Source organism: Phyllobates terribilis, unplaced genomic scaffold (assembly GCF_046119375.1).
Source record: "Phyllobates terribilis strain yellow unplaced genomic scaffold, ASM4611937v1 Scaffold_9__5_contigs__length_417890890, whole genome shotgun sequence".
NCBI classification, from domain to species: Eukaryota; Metazoa; Chordata; class Amphibia; order Anura; family Dendrobatidae; genus Phyllobates; species Phyllobates terribilis.
Genome location: NW_027362769.1, coordinates 112,347,726 through 112,368,452, shown reverse-complemented (window position 1 = coordinate 112,368,452; position 20,727 = coordinate 112,347,726). Strand labels below are relative to the sequence as shown.

Sequence of the window (20,727 nt, the reverse complement as noted above, 5' to 3'; positions counted from 1 at the left end):
AGTTAAACATTTTTTCAGGTCTACAATAATCCACAGCAAATAAAGTTTTTTGGCAGATTTAGACTTCGCCGTTAAAACTGAATGGGGGGGGGGGCGCAGCAACAGAATTTGCCGTTTAAGAACAGTTTCCATATAGATTTTCTTCTGCAGCCTTGAGATTTGGTAATTTTTTTTTTCTGGGCAGAAAATCTGCAGCATATCTTCTCTATGGGAACGGGAACATGCCTCAGTCCGGTCACCGCACACAGTCACCAGCGACGTCAAAGTATTTTCATATAGACACAAAGCTTATATAAATATGGATGTGACTGCACACAACTATTAGCTTTGAAAATAATAATTATCATTATTATATTTATATCCATGTGTCTATATGAAAAGGTTTACAATATTGATGGCGGCGTGCAGACCCATCCCAAACTAGTAGTACAAGATACTTTCGGCACAAGAGACCTAGCAAAAAAACAGGACAGAACACAGATAAAAATAAAGTATGTGAGCACTTAAAGGGGGTTTCCACAATGCACATTTATCAACCAACCACATAATCACCAGAACAGACGTTTCTTCCTCTCTCCATGATGGGATGGAGTGGTGGCCAGGAATGTGTGCTCAATTCGTAGCCCATAGGACTGTTAGAAACAGCCGGGGAGCCGCGCTCCGCTTTCTCCTATAGCTCACATACACATTATGTACACCAGTAAGTAACGAGATCTCGTAGTTGGACTGACATGTGCCAAATTTTTGTCTACCAACCAAAACTGATCAGGTGAAGATTTGTGCCTTTTTAAAGCGCATCTGTCAGCAGGATTGTGCTCTGTAAACTACATACACTGTCAGGTGGGAGACATTACACTGATTAAAATGTAAAGCCCCCGATAATGAGAAAATGAGGCTCATGGGAATATTGGGACTAGTTACTGTTTTTTGTGATTTATCAGCTTGCTTTACTTAACTATTGTTTTATTCTTGCCGGAGTTATTTAAGGGTTAATGAAGCCGGCAAGATAAACCTGAACAGTTTGCTGGGCAGAATTTACACACCTGGTGATGCTTTCTTCTGCTCATACAGGATCAGCTGATTGGTGTTTAACACAGCAGGGCGTGTCCAATCCCTTGGATTTAAACTGAGGGGCGCTGTCTGAAGAAAATTTTTTGAAAGCTCCCCGTCCCACCCACCCCTTTTTCTCTTTAGGTTCTACTGTCGCTTGGCTTTATTGAAGGGAGCTAACACTCAGCCTTCTGGCTGTGTGGTTTTAATTAATTTATAAATGGACTGGATTACCGACTGGAGTCAAGTAAGGACTGAGTCGGTTGTTTTTGATGTGTTTATTATAAGTTATGTTATATATTATTATTCGTTGAAATATGATATCCTTAATAAAGCACTGCGGCCTTGATTTATCCAACCAGTTGTCTAGTATTTCTTTTAATACGTGTTATTTAAGTTTATTTTATTTAAGGGTTATTTTCAATATTTTGAATGTCCTTTATATTCCCATGATACTTTGGTTGATGAAATCCGTCCTGTGGTTCTTGTGTAATCTTTACTTTAAGTTTGGAGATAATGATATGCTTGGGCTCCGGGGTGGGCTGTGGGGGGCGCTCTATCTGGTGCTCTGCTTACTGACCTGCCTCCTATTTTACCTAGCCCTGCACTACTAGAAGATATGTAAAATAGGAGGCAGGTCAGTGAACAATCAGTGAGCTGTCATAACAGCATATAGCTGAATAAGTAAGCAGAGCACCAGATAGAGCGCCCCCCACAGGCCACCCCGGAGCCCAAGCATATCATTATCTCCAAACTGAAAGTAAAGCTTAGACAAGAACCACAAGATGGATTTCATCAACCAAGGTATCACATTAATCAGTGTAATATCACCCACCAGACAGTGTATGTAGTTTACTGAGCACAATCCTGCTAACGGGTGCGCTTTACAACTTTCTTCTTAATAAATATGACAGAAGACGTCTTATTGGAAACTATGGCCACTTTTTCAGTCAAATTTGGCAAGAGACAAGAAAAACAGCGAATTTTAGAACTAGTATTTTTTTTATGAAACGGTTTATGCCGAAAAAATGTCAAACATCTAAGAAAATGTGGTCAGTGTGGAGAAAAAGGGCCCCCAGAACAGGAGAACCTCATGGGAAGTCTGTGAGCACAAAATGACTGTTCAAACCAAGCACGGGCACTCAGTGCACCCTTGGTGCGACAGAGTAGTTCAGTGCACCTTCCCTCCTACTTGTTTTACAGCTATCTCCACCCTCCTCTTCCTGGATTGACTGCTCTGGCTTTACAGGAATCTTAAGAGGGCAGAGAGAGGTGGAAAACAAAAGAGGGAGAAGGTGCGCTGAATTGCTCGGCCGCAACCAGGGTGCGCCGAGCACTGAACTGCTCGGCCGCAACCAGGGTGCACCGAGCGCCTGAGCTTGGTTTGAACAGTCATTTTCTGCTTTCCCTTAAGAAGTTTTCCAGGTAGACACACTGATGGTTAGGAACATACGCCATTCCTGGAAATGTCGTTGTCCCGTCAATGTTTTCCAGGCATGCCGGTGTGTCTCAGCCTGGTGGTACTGCTAATCCCCATTTAAGTCAATTAGGCTCTGATCATTGCCAGATAATTCTGTACAATTCTAAATGAGCAATGACAATAAATGTTGGGATGATGAGTAACAATTACAGGTCACATCTTCAGAGCGTGAGATCCTTTATCTCTCTTATATTTTATTCTCCTAATAAATCTGAAATGAAAAAAATACTCAAAATATTTTTGGCAAAACTTCACACGATGCTGCTCGTCTAGAGTTTCTGAATATTACTTTATTATTAATAACAACAGCAAGCTACGGGAGTCTAGCTATGACCCAACGGCTACATTCCTTAATATAATGGTATTAGGAGTAGCCGCATCATGCCCATAGGACTCGATGACCTGCGAAACCGCAAATACAGGCAGTATGTACTCTCATAGGCAAAAGGAGCATGCATCTGCTGAGAGGTCTGCAATGCAAGGCCAGAGAAACCTATAACCTCCATCATTCCATAGATTACGGAATTATTCCTGCAGATACAAGTAATAACAATATTATAGGAAGGCGACAAAATCTTGGATGGACTGGCTTCTAGCGTAGACGTCTGGGTGCTATCTTTAGGATCTGAGAAAACGAGGGTCCACTGTTCCACAAGGCAAGGTGGCCGTAACCCCCATGAGATAATAATGGCATGAGCAAAGCAATGATCCAATCAACCTCCCACTGAAATGCCAGACATTTCTAAGAAAAACTCATTTAATTTAACAGATTTCTTCCTGAGTCTCAAACCTATAATAGAAGGAATTACCCCACTGTAGAACATCCAAACATACACTACTCAAAAGACTAAAGTGAACACTGAAATAACACATCCTAGATCTGAATGAATGAAATATTCTCATTGAATACTTTGTTCTGTACAAAGTTGAATGTGCCGACAACAAAATCACACAAAAATCATCAATGGAAATCAAATTCATTAACCAATGGAGGCCTGGATTTGGAGTCACCCCCAAAATTAAAGTGGAAAAACATACTACAGGCTGATCCAACTTTTATGTAATGTCCTTAAAACAAGTCAAAATGAGGCTCAGTATTGTGTGTGGCCTCCACGTGCCTGTATGACCTCCCTACAACGCCTGGGCATGCTCCTGATGAGGTTGCGGATGGTCTCCTGTGGGATCTCCTCCCAGACCTGGACTAAAGCATCCGCCAACTCCTGGACAGTCTGTGGTGCAACGTGACGTTGGTGGATGGAGCGAGACATGATGTCCCAGGCCTGGGAGGAGATCCCACAGGAGACCATCCGCAACCTCATCAGGAGCATGCCCAGGCGTTGTAGGGAGGTCATACAGGCACGTGGAGGCCACACACAATACTGAGCCTCATTTTGACTTGTTTTAAGGACATTACATAAAAGTTGGATCAGCCTGTAGTATGTTTTTCCACTTTAATTTTGGGGGTGACTCCAAATCCAGGCCTCCATTGGTTAATGAATTTGATTTCCATTGATGATTTTTGTGTGATTTTGTTGTCGGCACATTCAACTTTGTACAGAACAAAGTATTCAATGAGAATATTTCATTCATTCAGAACTAGGATGTGTTATTTCAGTGTTCCCTTTATTTTTTTGAGCAGTGTATACAACCTAAAAATTAAGTCAGAACCTGATACAAATGAGAGATAAAAATGGACCAATGAGGCCAAGAAGAGTGAAAAGTGTATTGTTTGATAGCAAAGTCAAATAAATACATAAAGTGCAAGTGCCAACAAATATCAAAATAATATCTCCATAAAAGAGAGCAGTATATGACGTAGTAGGGATAAGTAATAAAAAAACAACCAAAAAGACAGGTACTGACTCAGGTTCATAGTGCAGCGCTGCAAAACTGTTCCACACCCCAACACGCGTTTCACACATGCTTCCTCAGGGGCGGAGAAGTTTGCCAAAGGATTGACTATAAAGTCCCCTTTAAATTGGTTCCAAATTACTTGATCAGTGCAGATTTTCATATTGACTACCACCTGTAGAACTTTTAAACACGCGTTCTCATTATTAAAGATCCAAACTTGGGGAGAAAAAAAAAGTTCAAGCGATAAATATCAAAAGGGATTGGTCTGGTGAAAAGCTATCCATCTAATGGATAGATGATTACTTGCTGATTGGTGGGTGTCCAACTATGGGAACCAGTACAGATTGTCAGAATGGGGAATTTTTATGCCTGTTAAAATGGAGCGGCAGATCCAACGCCAAACATCTACCTGAAAAAGCCGAGCACAGCTCGTAAGCCGCATAAAGAAAGAATGGAATGGTGATCAAGCGTGCACCCTGCTCCATTCCAACAGGGATGAAAGTTGCCAAGTCTGAACAGCAGTGCGAGTCCTAGTGACCGGACCCCCACAGATCAATAAGTTATCACCTATGCAGTAGGTGGGTGACAAAAGAGTTGTCCGGGAGCAACAACTTAAGATTCCTTACCGTCCGTCCCGTTGAGCAGCTCCCCCTTCTGTAATCGTTTTAACAAATATTCCCAGCTTCTCCAAGCCCTGGTCTGCACCGACCCCCATGCCAATAATGCTGATTCCAAGGCCACTGTCACCTGGACAAAGACAAATCACACGTAAGCAAGAAAAACAGAACCACCATTATAAAAAGCTACGAATAACCATCGGTGACCGGTGGACCCAGATGATTTGTTTAATCAATAAGGTCAGCCAGGTTCCTTCACATCTATGTGGGAAAAAAATTACCTTTTTCAATTTCGACGGGGAAAACGTCCATCTTTTCCACTCTTTTTTCCAACTCGTACTCAGCAGAAGCAGCAACCGGGTCCACCTCCTCATTACGTCGGTCATAGTCTTCATTGGAAAATGTAGGAAATACCTTGAAGGGAAAAGGCAACATATTAAAAGAAGTCAGCAAAGTAGCAGTTATACTTGGGGTAGAACGCCAGCTGATTTATAATACTTCCACACCCGATTTTTCTTGCATTCCCTTATGAATGCATAGAATTACAAGAGAACACAATCTCAATGCAAATTTTCAGATATTTGTAGTACTCTACACGTGCAAAAACCCCAATGAATACACTTGCAGAATGATTAAAAGGGTGCTATACTATACTATACCTAGAAATAAATTATACAAGGAAAGCAAGAGGTAAATTGCTCATAATGCAGCAGCAAATTATGGAAATATCTTTAAATCTGGCAATGCTGTAGAGAACATGGGGTTAGTTTTCTGCTGCATTTTCAGCTGGGAAATAGATGAGGTTGTGAGGAAATGACAACTTTTGTCTAAAGGCCCAGTCACACTAAGCAACAGCGACCTCAGTAGCGATCTCGCTACGTTTGACACTTAGCAGCGACCAGGCCCCTGCTGTGAGATCGCTGGTCGTGTCTGAATGGTCTGGACCTTTTTTTGATCGTTGAGGCCCCGCTGGGTAGCATGTATCGGTGTGTTTGACACCTTACCAACAACCTTGTTGACGACTCAGACACAGAAAAACATAGGCATGTATCGTTATACAGATCGCTACGGGTCGCCGCATCGTTGCTGCGTCGTTGGGAAGATCTGACTGTTTGACATCTCACCAGCGACCACATAGCGACGCAGCAACGATCCCTGACAGGTCGTATCGTTGTCGGGATCGCTGTAGCGTCGCTTAGTGTGACGGGGCCTTAACTGCAAACAGATCAGAGGGGGATTGATTATGTTAATGACACTCAACTCAAACTCTCATCAGAGTGTTAGTTCACAGTGATCGGATTCTCTGATGACAGAATCGTATTACAGATGCAGAAAAGACGGACAACTGATTTTCTCCATCTTCTCTATTGTCTGTGTCATCCGAGTGCAGTTCAATGTTTTACATGCACCCATACACTTGTATGGGTTCATGGTCTGCACTGGCGTATAGGATAACCTTGGGCCGAGTGCTATCTAATAAAACATCGGAGAAATAAAATAGGATCATAAGTGATGAATTAACATGGGTGAGGAAGCAAAGAGTCCGGAGATCTTTTCTACTCTTTGTACATTTTCTAGCGTTTTCTCCCTATCACAACTTAATATACAGGATTGGTGCTAAGTTGCAGATCCAACCATCGAGATCCCAATCAATCTTGAGAAGAGGCTCTGCAGTCCCCCTTCTGATTTTAGCAAAGTTTGAGCATGCTCTGCACCATTTATTGACTATGGTACTGACGCACATAACCTAGATACACAGCTATCTCGGTCAGTCGAATTGACAGTGAACAGAACATTGGTGCACACTCGAGCATTCAAATCGGGAGCTCCAGAGCAGTTCTTGGAATTGCAAGGGGCTCCAAAAACTAACAAACATTTGCAATCAAATCATATCAAGCAAGCGTATTACAGAATTAACATGGCAATTGTGGTTCCAGCAAAAAAAAAAAAAAAACCCTTTCTACTCCTCTTTGGTCAGACCTCATCTGAAATACTGTGTCCAGTTTTGGGCACCACATTTTAAAAAAGACATTGAAAAACTGGAGCAAGTTCAGAGAAGAGCAACCAGAATGGTGACCGGTCTGCAAACTATGTCCTATTAGGAACGGTTAGAGGATTTGGGAATGTTTAGCTTGAAAAAGAGAAGACTGAGAAAAGACTTAATAGCTGTCTACAAAATATCTGGAAGGCTGTCACACTGTAAAAGGATCAGCTGTATTCTCATTTGCACATGGAAACACGAGAAGCAATGGAATGAAACTGAAAGGGAGAAGATACAGATTAGATATTAGAGAAAACTTTTTGACAGTAAGGCTGTGTGCCCACTATGCGTTTAAGCGTTTCCGCAGTGGCAATTCCGCTGCAGAAACGCTTAAACGCTTGGTAGAAGGCCTGCCATGTTCCCCAATGATAATCCGCATGTGCTGTGCACATGCTGCGGAAATTTCCGCTGCGGGTTATCATTACGGAAAAAAACGCAGCACTACCAATTATTTTGCGGAATCACGGCGATTTTGCTGCCATTGACTTGCATTGAAATCGCTTAATATCCGCATGACTACATGTTCACATGCGGATATTAAGCAGTTCAATGTGAGGATGGTACCCAGGTCTAGAGAAGAGGAGGCTGTCCTCCAGACCCGGGTACCATAGTACTTGTAAAAAAAAAAAAAAAAAATTAAAAAAAAAATTAAATAAAAAAATATATTATTATACTCACCTTCTGATGGCCCCCGGTCTCCATAGCGATGCGTTCTGGCTCCCCGGCAGCTAGCGATTGTCTTAAAGGACCTTCCATGACATCATTTAGTCATGTGACGGGCCACATGACTAAATGATGTCATGGAGGGTCCTTTAAGACCACCGCGAGACACCCGGGGAGACCGGACGCATCGGATAAGACGACCAGGGACCATCGGAAGGTGAGTATATGGTTTTTTTTTTTTTTACCATTTTTATTCTTCATTTTAACTAACTTGGTCACACTATATAAAATCCATGCCAGTTGCATGGATTTACATAGTGTGACCAAGTTGTCGAGCACTTTTCCAAGTGATGCTAAAATTACTTGGAAAGCGCTTGACAACCCGCATGCGAAATCGCATGTGAAAAACGCTTCACTTCCGCATGTCCCTGGCAGGAAAACGCATGTACAATCCGCATGCGTTTTTTCTGCCAGGGAGATGCAAAAACGCTCAGGAAAAATCCAGAGCATTTCTGCATCGTTGGGCACATAGCCTGAGGGTGATCAATGAGTGGAATAGGCGACCATGAGAGGTAGAGAGTTCTCCTTCAATGGACGTCTTCAAACAGAGGCTGGACAGAGACAGACATCTGTCTGAGATGGTTTATTGAATCCTGCATTGAGCAGCGGGTTGGACACTAAGACCCTGGAGGTCCCTTCCAACTCTACCATTCTATGAATAAATGTTATACTTGTTCTATCTCAATTTCTTGTAGCTATAAAAATCTCTGCTGGCAGATGCTGAAAATCTTCCTTGTGATGTGATGGACAAACTGCAGCAGGACAGAGCTCTACAAACCATGTAAAGAGCTGTACACCTGCGCAGCAGTCACACGACCATTACTCAACATACGCCTTTAGAAACCATAATTAACTAATGACTCGGAAAAATAAGAACCTGAGAATACAATAAGCTGATCAAACACCAACTGAGGGCTTTATAGGTCTGTCTTTGCGATTAATAACCAGTACCCAGATGGGGTCATGGCACGGATTTGTTCTAATCCTACTAGTATTTCTAACTATAGGAATAGTTTTCTTATAATGAGAACAATTGTTTTCATATACTGGCAAAGAAAACAAATTTATTTACCGTACTTAGTAGAATAGTCACATTTTGTTGTTAAATTAAGATTTCGCAAGATTCCGGAATAAAATGAGTCTCTTGCGCAATAAGTGAATTTACTTGTAATATTTACAACTTTACCTGGAGATAAAGAAAAAAGGAAATTGAAGTTTGTTCTGACACGACTGCAATAACCCAACAAGTCAAAACCAAACAGAAATATGTAAAGTTGCAAAAAGAGCAGCAACTACGAGAACAAGTCTCTCTACAAATAAAGGCAGGCAGGGATGAATGTTTGTACAAGGGAAGAATACGGAATGCGGAAATCCTTTCGGAATTTTTTTTTTTTTTGCAATTACCTGCCAGACATGGATAGATGAGGGCTCTGATCAGAAATCAGGGCATATTCTGGTCACAAGACATGTTCTCAATTACTCAGCCGTACAGCAAACCGCTCTTTGTACTCGGGAAACCACAACCCCTGAACTGCAGACAATAGGAGTCAAAGGGATCCGATAAAACATTACCTACAGTCATGTAAAAGGTTTGTCATCATCCGCACAGCGCACGTATCCCATGTATTTAGGAGATCGGTCACCAGATGACGTACGCCGGCTCATCTAGTGTCTTGTTTATGGTCACCATCGTAATCAGACGTCATGGTGGAGCCAAGGTAAGGTTCAAGATCACAGATAACAACTGTAAACAAGCGAGTGGGTGATGGAACACGGCAAAGCTTTGAGTAATCACTGGCTAAAAGGGAAATCTTGTCACCATGTCCTACCAGTGTGCCAGAGAGCTTAGATTTATCCATAGGTTGTACTAATGGAGAAGCCAAAGCTTCCTTGGACAAGTGAAAAGCACCAAAAGCTCACGGGCCTGCTCAATCCAATTATATAGACAACAGTCACAGGATCTATGAAAGGATAAAACAAGTGAAGATCCAAAAGTACCAATAAAGTCATGAGGGGAGAAATGTGGAAAAACATAATATAATATATATCATATTCTTCCCTTGTGCAAACATTCATCTCTGCCTGGCTTTATTTGTAGAGAGACTTGTTCTCGTAGTTGCTGCTCTTTTTGCTTAACTTAACATATTTCTGTTTGGTTTTGAATTGATGGGTTATTGGCTCTTCTCCCACAATAGCTCAGTTTGACTGGACGGCCAGGTCTAGGAAGACTTATGGTGGTCCCAAACTTCTTCCATTTAAGGATTATGGAGGCCACTGTGCTCTTAGGAACCTTGAGTAATGCAGAAATTATTTTGTAACCTTGGCCAGATCTGTGCCTTGCCACAATTCTGTCTCTGAGCTCCTTGGGCAGTTCCTTTGAGCTCATGATTCTCATTTGGTCTGACATGCACTGTGAGCTGTGAGATCTTATATAGACAGGTGTGTGCCTTTCCAAATCAAGTCCTATCAGTTTAATTAAACACAGCTGGACTCCAATGAAGGAGTAGAACCACCTCAAGGAGGATCACAAGGAAATGGACAGCATGTGACTTAAATATGAGTGTCTGAGCAAAGGGTCTGAATACTTATGACCATGTGATTTCAGTTTTCTTTTTTTTAATAAATTTGCAAAAATTTCTACATTTGTTTTTTTTCAGGCAAGATGGGGTGCAGAGTGTACTTTAATGAGAAAAAAAATGAACTTTTTAGAATTTACCAAATGACTGCAATGAAACAAAGCGAAAAATTTAAAGGGGTCTGAATACTTTCCGTACCAACTGTACGTACAGTGCCTACAAGTAGTATTCAACCCCCTGCTGATTTAGCTGGTTGACACATGCGGAATTAACTTGGCATTGTGACATTTGTACTGTAGATCAGCCTGGAAGTGGGAAATGCACTGCAGCAAATTTTTTTTTTTTTTTTTTTTTTTTTAAACGTTAAAAGTTAATTCAGAGTGTCATTTATTATTCAACCCCTCAAACCACAAGAATTCTGTTTGGTCCCCCTAAAGTATTAAGAAGTAGTTCAGGCACCAAGAATAATGAGCTTCACATGTGTGGATTAAAGATCTCTTTTGCCAGCCTTTTCTGACTATTTAAGACCCTCCCCAAGCTTGTGAACAGCACTCAGACATGGTCAACATGGGAAAGACAAAGGAGCATTCCAAGGCCATCAGAGACAAGATCGTGGAGGGTCACAAGGCTGGCAAGGGGTACAAAACCCTTTCCAATGAGTTGGGCCTACCTGTCTCCACTGTTGGGAGCATCATCCGTAAGTGGAAGGCTTATGGAACTACTGTTAGCCTTCCACGGCCTGGACAGCCTTTGAAAGTGTCCTCCCGTGCCGAGGCCAGGCTTGTCCGAAGCGTCAAGGCGAACCCAAGGACAACAAGGAAGGAGCTCCGGGAAGATCTCATGGCAGTGGGGACATTGGTTTCAGTCAATACCATAAGTAACGTACTCCACCGCAATGGTCTCCGTTCCAGACGAGCCCGTAAGGTACCTTTACTTTCAAAGCGTCATGTCAAGGCTCGTCTACAGTTTGCTCATGATCACTTGGAGGACTCTGAGACAGACTGGTTCAAGGTTCTATGGTCTGATGAGACCAAGATCGAGATCTTTGGTGCCAACCACACACGTGACGTTTGGAGACTGGATGGCACTGCATATGACCCCAAGAATACCATCCCTACAGTCAAGCATGGTGGTGGCAGCATCATGCTGTGGGGCTGTTTCTCAGCCAAGGGGCCTGGCCATCTGGTCCGCATCCATGGGAAGATGGATAGCACGGCCTACCTGAAGATTTTGGCCAAGAACCTCCGCTCCTCCATCAAGGATCTTAAGATGGGTCGTAATTTCATCTTCCAACAAGACAACGACCCAAAGCACACAGCCAAGAAAACCAAGGCCTGGTTCAAGAGGGAAAAAGTCAAGTTGTTGGAGTGGCCTAGTCAGTCTCCTGACCTTAACCCAATTGAAAACTTGTGGAAGGAGCTCAAGAATAAAGTCCACATGAGACACCCAAAGAACCTAGATAACTTGGAGAAGATCTGCATGGAGGAGTGGGCCAAGATAACTCCACAGACCTGTGCCGGCCTGATCAGGTCTTATAAAAGACGATTATTAGCTGTAATTGCAAACAAGGGTTATTCCACAAAATATTAAACATAGGGGTTGTATAATAATTGACCCACACTTTTATGTTTAAAATTTAATAAAATTCAACTGAGCAACATAACTTTTTGGTTTGTAAGATTTATGCTTCTGTTCATAAAACCTACTCTCGTTTGCAGTTTGAAGGCTCTAACTTATTTGCATCTTATCAAACCAGCTAAATCTGCAGGGGGTTGAATACTACTTGTAGGCACTGTACATACACACACACACACATATATGATATATACACATATATACAGTACAGACCAAAAGTTTGGACACACCTTCTCATTTAAAGATTTTTCTGTATTTTCATGACTATGAAAAATGTACATTCACACTGAAGGCATCAAAACTATGAATTAACACATGTGGAATTATATACTTAGCAAAAAAAGTGAGAAACAACTGAAAATATGCCTTATATTCTAGGTTCTTCAAAGTAGCATCCTTTTGCTTTGATGACTGCCTTGCACACTCTTGGCATTCTCTTGATGAGCTTCAAGAGGTAGTCACCGGAAATGGTCTTCCAACAATCTTGAAGGAGTTCCCAGAGATGCTTAGCACTTGTTGGCCCCTTTGCCTTCACTCTGCGGTCCAGCTCACCCCAAACCATCTCAATTGGGTTCAGGTCTGGTGACTGTGGAGGCCAGGTCATCTGGCGTAGCACCCCATCACTCTCCTTCTTGGTCAAATAGCCCTTACACAGCCTGGAGGTGTGTTTGGGGTCATTGTCCTGTTGAAAAATAAATGATGGTCCAACTAAACGCAAACCGGATGGAATAGCATGCCGCTGCAAGATGCTGTGGTAGCCATGCTGGTTCAGTATGCGTTCAATTTTGAATAAATCCCCAACAGTGTCACCAGCAAAGCACCCCCACACCATCACACCTCCTCCTCCATGCTTCACGGTGGGAACCAGGCATGTAGAGTCCATCCGTTCACCTTTTCTGCGTCGCACAAAGACACGGTGGTTGGAACCAAAGATCTCAAATTTGGACTCATCAGACCAAAGCACAGATTTCCACTGGTCTAATGTCCATTCCTTGTGTTCTTTAGCCCAAACAAGTCTCTTCTGCTTGTTGCCTGTCCTTAGCAGTGGTTTCCTAGCAGCTATTTTACCATGAAGGCCTGCTGCACAAAGTCTCCTCTTAACAGTTGTTGAAGAGATGTGTCTGCTGCTAGAACTCTGTGTGGCATTGACCTGGTCTCTAATCTGAGCTGCTGCTAACCTGCGATTTCTGAGGCTGGTGACTCGGATAAACTTATCCTCAGAAGCAGAGGTGACTCTTGGTCTTCCTTTCCTGGGGCGGTCCTCATGTGAGCCAGTTTCTTTGTAGCGCTTGATGGTTTTTGCAACTGCACTTGGGGACAGTTTCAAAGTTTGCCCAATTTTTCGGACTGACTGACCTTCATTTCTTAAAGTAATGATGGCCACTCGTTTTTCTTTACTTACAATTTGTATTATGGCAAGAAAAAAGCAGCTAACAGTCTATTCAGTAGGACTATCAGCTGTGTATCCACCAGACTTCTGCACAACACAACTGATGGTCCCAACCCCATTTATAAGCCAAGAAATCCCACTTATTAAACCTGACAGGGCACACCTATGAAGTGAAAACCATTTCCGGTGACTACCTCTTGAAGCTCCTCAAGAGAATGACAAGAGTGTGCAAAGCAGTCATCAAAGAAAAAGGTGGCTACTTTGAAGAACCTAGAATATAAGACATATTTCAGTTGTTTCACACTTTTTTGTTAAGTATATAATTCCACATGTGTTAATTCATAGTTTTGATGCCTTCAGTGTGAATGTACAATTTTCAAAGTCATGAAAATACAGAAAAAAAATCTTTAAATGAGAAGGTGTGTCCAAACTTTTGGTCTCTACTGTACATACAGTTGTGGTTAAAAGTTTACATACCCCGACAGAATTTTTCCTTTCTTGACCTCGTTTCAGATAATATGAATGAGAACAAAAAACTTTTTCTCCACTCATGGTTATTAGTTGGGTGAAGCCATTTATTGTCAAACTACTGTGTTTTCTCTTTTTAAATCTTAATGACAACCAAAAACATCCAAATGACCCTGATCAAAAGTTCACATACCCCAGTTCTTAATACTGTGCATTGCCCCCTCTAACCTCAATGACAGCTTGAAGTCTTTTCTATTAGTTGTGGACAAGATTCTTTATTTTCTCAGATGGTAAAGCTACCCATTCTTCTTGGCAAAAAGCCTCTAGTTCCTGTAAAATCCTGGGCTGTCTAGCATGAACCGCGCGCGAGATCTCCCCAGAGTGGAGCAACTTCCGGGCTGATGAGTGAAAATTTGCCTCCAGTATTTGCTGATAACGTGCTGCATTGATCTTTCCTTCAACTTTTACCAAGTTTCCTGTGCATTTGTAGCGGACATCCCCAAAACATCAGCGATTCACCTCCATGCATTACAGTAGGAATGGTGTTCCTTTCATCAAAGACCTTGTTGACTTCTCTCCAAATGTAATGTTTATGGTTGTGACCAAACCGTTCCATTTTGGTCAAATCACTCCAAATTACCTTGTACCAGAAGTTTTGAGGTTTGTCTCTGTGCTGTTTGGCATATTATAGTCAAGATACTTTGTGGCATTTGCGCAGTAACGGCTTTCTTCTGGTGACTCGACCATGCAGCCCATTTTTCTTCAAGTGCCTCCTTATTGTGCATCTTGAACAGTCACACCGCTAGTTTTCAGAGAGTCCTGAATTTCAGCTGATGTTATTTGTGGGTTTTTCTTTGCATCCGAACAATTTTCCTGGCAGTTGTGGCCGAAAACTTTGTTGGTCTACCTGACCGTGGTTTGGTTTTTACAGAGCCCCTGATTTGCCCTTTGTTAAATCACAGTTTGAACGCTGCTGACTGGCATTATCAATTCCTTGGATATTTTTTGTATCCCTTTCCTATACAGTTCAACTACCTTTTTCCGTAGATCCGTTGACAATTCTTTTGCTTTCCCCATGACTCACAATCCAGAAACATCAGTGGCTGGATGAAAGATGCAAGAGTCTGTCTGGATCCCAGAAACTCAACTCAGCTTTTATGTACATACACTGATTACAAGCAAACTGGTCACAGGTGAGGATGTTACCTTTAGTATCCATTCAAACCCATTTGTGTCAAATTCTGTGCATGTTATCAGGCCAAAATCACCAGGGTATGTGAACTTTTGATCAGGGTCATTTGGATGTTTTTGGTTGTCATTAAGATTTAACCACTTCGCACCAGAGCCTGTTTTTGCCTTCGTGACCGGGCCCATTTTTTCAATTCTGACCACTGTCACTTTATGAAGTAATTACTCTGGAACGCTTCAACGTATTCCCCTGATTCTGAGAATGTTTTTTCAATGACATATTGTACTTCATGATCGTGGCAAAATTTCTTCGATATAACTTGCGTTTATTTGTGAAAAAAATCGGAAATTTGGCGAGAATTTTGAAAATTTTGCAATTTTCAAACTTTGAATTTTCATGCCCTTAAATTAGAGAGATATGTCACACAAAATAGTTAATAAATAACATTTCCCACATGTCTACTTTACATCAGCACAATTTTGGAACCAAAATTTTTTTTCTGTTAGGGAGCTATAAGGGTTAAAAGTTGACCAACGATTTCTCATTTTTCCAACAAAATTTACAAAAACATTTTTTTTAGGGACCACATCATATTTGAAGTCACTTTGAGGGATCTTTATGACAGAAAATACCCAAAAGTAACACCATTCTAAAAACTGCACCCCTCAAGGTGCTCAAAACCACATTCAAGAACTTTATTAACCCTTCAGGTGCTTCACAGGAATTTTTTGAATGTGGAAGAAAAAAATGAACATTTAACTTTTTTCACAAAAATGTTACTTTAGACCCAATTTTTTTTATTTTCACAGGGGTAACAGGAAAAAATGGACCCCAAATTTTTTTGTGCAATTTCTCTTGAGCGTGCTGATACCCCATATGTGAGGGAAAACCACTGTTTGGGCGCACTGCAGGGTTCGGAAGGGAAGGAGCGCCATTAGACTTTTTGAATGTAAAATTTGTCTGAATAATTAGCAGACGCCATGTTGCGTTTGGAGAGCTCCTGATGTGCCTAAACAGTGGAAACCCCCCACAAGTGACACCATTTTGGAAAATAGACCCCTCAGGGAACTTATCTAGATGTGTGGTGAGCACCTTGCACTCCCAGGTGCTTCATAGAAGTTTATAATATTGAGCTGTAAAAATAAAATTTTCACATTTTTCATCCCTTAATTTTGCATTATCATAAGGGTAATAGGATAAATTGCACCATGAAATTTGTTGTGCAATTTCTCCTGAACATGCCGATACCCCATATGTGGAGGCAAATTACTGTTTGGGCGCACGGCAGGGTTTGAAAGGGAAGGAGCGCCATTTGACTTTTTGAATGTAAAATTTGTTTGAATAATTAGCAGATGCCATGTCGCATTTGGGGAGCCCCTAATGTGCCTAAACAGTGGAAACCCCCCACAAGTGCCACCATTTTGGAAACTAGACCCCTTAGGGAACTTATCTAGATGCGTGGTGAGCACCTTGCACCCCCAGCTGCTTCACAGAAGTTTATAATATTGAGCTGTAAAAATAAAATTTTCACATTTTTCCCACAAAAACGTTTTTCATCCCTTAATTCTGCATTATCATAAGGGTAATAGGATAAATTGCACCATGAAATTTGTTGTACAATTTCTCCTGAGTACGCTGATACCCCATATGTGGGGGAAAACCACTGCTTTGGTGTACGGCAGGGTTCGGAAGAGAAAGGAGCGCTATGTTGGCTGGCATAGGCAGCAGACACCATGTCACATTTGAAGAGTCGCTGACATGCCTAAACAGCAGAAACCCCCACAAGTGACCCCATTTTGTAAACTACACCTCTCAAGGAATTCATCTAGGGAAGTAGTGAGTATTTTTTCATTTTTTAATTTATACCATTGGGCAGTGAAAAAAGCATAATTATATTTTTACCACAAAAAAATGTTTTACCCTCAGATTTTACATTTTCACACAGGGCAATGGGTAAAAAATGGTGCCGAAATGTGTCACACAATTTCTTCTAAAAGTGGCAATACCCCATATGTAGCTGTATCGTACCGCTCAGCCATACGGCGAGATCTGGGGGGGACGGAGTGCTATTTGACAATTGGAGAACAAATTATTGTAGAATAGGCATTTAGATTTGGGAGCACAAAATTTTCTGAATTTCTTTTGGGGGGCAAGGGCCATTTTGCTTTTCCAGAGCCTTTCTGCTACCAGTAACTTGGAAGTCCCTTATATTTTTAACAGATGACGGACCTGAGTGGGGACTAGCTTTTTTTGAGGACTGAGTTGAAGCTTTTATTGGGAACATTTTACGTAACATTTATCCGGCGCTCTAGGCTGAGCACTTACATCAGGGTTTCCATCTAAATTTCCAAGTGATGTAATTCAGATGAAACTCCTGCGGGATCCATTCACTGTAATGAGGCAGCAGAGTTACTCTGGACTCCGTCTGGTCTCTGTTTAGCGGTGTCCTTTTTTTCAGAAGTGCACAAAACTGTGGCCAACCGCACTTTTATGCACGCCTAAAACAAATGACACCGTGGGATCACAGGCCAGACGGCATCCACAGTGGCCTATATCTGCCTCATTACAGGGAATCTTCCGTCATGGGTTCGGTCTGAATCACGTATTTCAGAGATTTACACGGAAACTCTGGTGTAAGCGCTCAGCGCAGAGCGCAGGATAAATGTGAGCAGAGCCTTACTGCGATCTTTGGGAGACATAATAAACAAATCAGTAGCAGGTGAAGAATTGGTTTTATTTATTTTTTTACGCCGTTCCTAGTGTGATATAACTGATTAGATTACTTTATTCTTCGGGTCGGTGCGATTACAGAGATACCAGATTTATATCGGGTTTTTATGACTGACAGCTGTCACACACTAAAAGACGCTTTTTTTTTGCAAAATCTAGTTTTTGCATCACCATATTTTGAGCGCTATAATTTTTCCATATTTCGGCCGACAGTCATGTGATGGCTTGTTTTTTGCGGGACGAGTTGACATTTTTATTGGTACCATTTTTGGGTACGTGACATTTTTTGATCGCTTTCTATTCCGTTTTTTGGGAGGTAAAATTAACAAAAACAAACAATTCAGGAATTGTTTGAGGTTTTTTTATGCCGTTCTGCGTGTGGTAAAATTGATCAGGCAGCGTTATTCTTCGGGTCAGTACGTTTACAGCGATACTACACTTACTGTATATTTTTTTTATGTTTTGGTGCTTTTACACAATAAAACAATTTTATAGAAAAAAATATTTTTTTTGCATTGCTTTATTCTGAGCGCTATAACTTTTTTATTTTTAGGCTGATGGAGCTGTATGGCGGCTTTCTTTTGCGGAACAAGATGACGTTTTCAGCGGTACCATTTTTATTTCTATTTTGTTTTTTTGATCGCATTTTTTTCCACTTTTTGTTTGGCGATATGATGAAAAAGCATATTTTTTTGCTCCGTTTTTTATTTATTTTTATTACGGTGTGCACAGAAGGAGTTAATTAGTGTGACAGTTTTATAGCTCGGGTTGTTTCTGACGCGGCGATACCAAATGTGTGAACTTTTTTTGGTTTTGTAAAAATATACGGATTTATTGGTTTAATATTTTATTTTTTTTTATTTATTTTGTGATTTTTTTTTAACAATTTAAAAACTTTTTTTTTTACATTTTTACTTAGTCCCTGTATGGGACATTAATTTTTATTTTTCTGATCACTGATCTCACGTAATGTAATAGACATGTATTACATTACATGAGATCTTCGCTGACTGTTTCACAGTTAGTCTCCTGCCTGGCTTCAGCTGCAGGCTGAGCCAGGCAGGACACCATATATGGCAGATCTGGAGGCGGTCATGTGACCACCAGCTGCCATAGCAACCCCAGGTCCTGGAAGCTATCAGGGGTCGTCGGAGAGGTAAGTAAGACGACCCCCTCTCCTCCTTCTATCTTCTATATGCCGCGATCACTATAGATCGCGGCATATAGAACACAGCAAAGGGTTAACATCACTGGGACCTGATCCAATCAGGTCCCGATGATGTCCCCTGTCAGAGCTAACGCTCTGCACTGGAATTGCAGCGCTTGCAGGACCCTGGGGGTCCTGAGCGCTGCGATACCACCCACCGTTTTTAAACGTCGGCGCTGCACAGAGCCCAGCAAGCGCCGACGTTTATCTACAGTGGGCGGTCGGGAACCGGTTAAAAAGAGAGAACACAGTAGTTTTACAATAAATTGTTATCATTCATATTCTCTGAAACAAGGCCAAGAAAGGAATAATTCTGCCGGGGTATGTCAAACTTTTGAGTACAAATATTATATTATATATGTGTGTACACACATTTGTGCAGGCCATGAAATGTTTCCATTGGGTATGGTCTCCAATTTTCTTATTTTTATTAATAGAATATGTACTAAGAATAAAAAATAAACTTTTGAAACTCTCAGAATTATGAAGACCTGAAGAAGAAAAAAAAAAAAAAAAAAAAAAAAAAAAAAAAAAGACCCTCTTAAAATGAGGTCTGCCAAAAAGAAAGCCCCAAGTAATGTGAGCAGCGCATGCAGTATATCACACGCTCGAGCGTTTCCTAGAATATGATCACTTATTTCTGGCGCACACAACTGGATTATACTAGCGGGGACCACAGAATCACAAACATTTAATGCGTCTGCATTCCTGGTAGTAAGACATTGTGCACGTTCTGCTTCGCTTAAAATTATATTCATATACTTATTTCTAAAGCAGCTGCTTTTCAGATCCTGTTACCGTAAATGGCGGCTGTGGGGAGAAGGGCTTTCGTAGTCTCTTACCACTGGCATGCAAGGAATGGTTAGGGCATCGAGGGCTGGCCCAAGACTGAGTCATTACTGCTTCAATGGAGAAGATATTTAGGCTGAATTAGTAATGCAAAAGTATCTATGTTAGAACAACAAAAGAAGACATGTGCAAAGAATACAGAATGCCTAAATATCATTCTACATACTGTGTTCTTCTGTGACACAGGGGATCGAGCTCCCAACACTGGAATGTGACCCAAGCCAGGTTGGAATCTGTTTCTGGAAACCCTCCCTCATTAGGGAGCGTTTCGTTTCCAGAAGTGACTTTGAAGAGTTTTCCAAGAGTTTTTGAAGTTTTTGGGTTGGTTTTTTTTTGTTTTTTTGTTTTTTTTTTTAATTTAGACCTGCTCCAAAAGGTCCTCATGATATGTGCACCTTTCTTGTTTTTGCAACAGAAAAATCTGCTGCAAATAATAGTGTGCGTTGGCAGGAAAATCACTGAATAATATGTGTTTTAATAACTTTTTTCTCCCATTCATTTGAATGTGTGAAAAAAAAATGCTAAAAGAATTGACATGTTGCAGATCTGAAAAAACACTTTGAAGGTTCAAAACTGCAAGGAAAAAATAAGCAGCATTCACTTTGCTAGCACTGTAATACGCTGCATTTTTCAACGGCAAAAACGTAACGTGTGAACAAGGCGTTATAGTTTACACAAGCAGTTCATGATCCTTGATTATTTTTCCCCCCTCTACTGAAATAAACGGCCAACAACAAAAGATGTGATGAATACAGTATGATGTCAAGAACGGGGGGTAGTGAAAGACGAACAATCTTCGGCACTCCAATTGTTAAACTACAACTCTCAGCATACATAGACAGCATGTGGCAACAGTTGGTGTGGAAATACAACTGCAAAGGTATTTCGTAAATGGATGGGTGCAAAGAAACGTTTGAA

The 20,727-nt window shown here is 41.3% G+C and overlaps 1 protein-coding gene across 4 annotated transcripts in view; it reads right to left on the bottom strand.

Annotated features, from left to right (window-relative positions):
* The window catches only part of LOC141161711 (neurabin-1-like), a 110,826-nt gene that overhangs the window by 63,016 nt on the left and 27,083 nt on the right, over nucleotides 1-20,727 (bottom strand). For all 4 annotated transcript variants that reach the window (XM_073646936.1, XM_073646939.1, XM_073646937.1 and 1 more), the window contains exons 3-4: nucleotides 5,283-5,415; nucleotides 5,011-5,131 (exon numbers count right to left, since the gene is read on the bottom strand). In XM_073646936.1, the coding sequence (XP_073503037.1) occupies nucleotides 5,011-5,131; nucleotides 5,283-5,415 (254 nt within the window). The remainder of the gene's footprint in view (nucleotides 1-5,010; nucleotides 5,132-5,282; nucleotides 5,416-20,727) is intronic.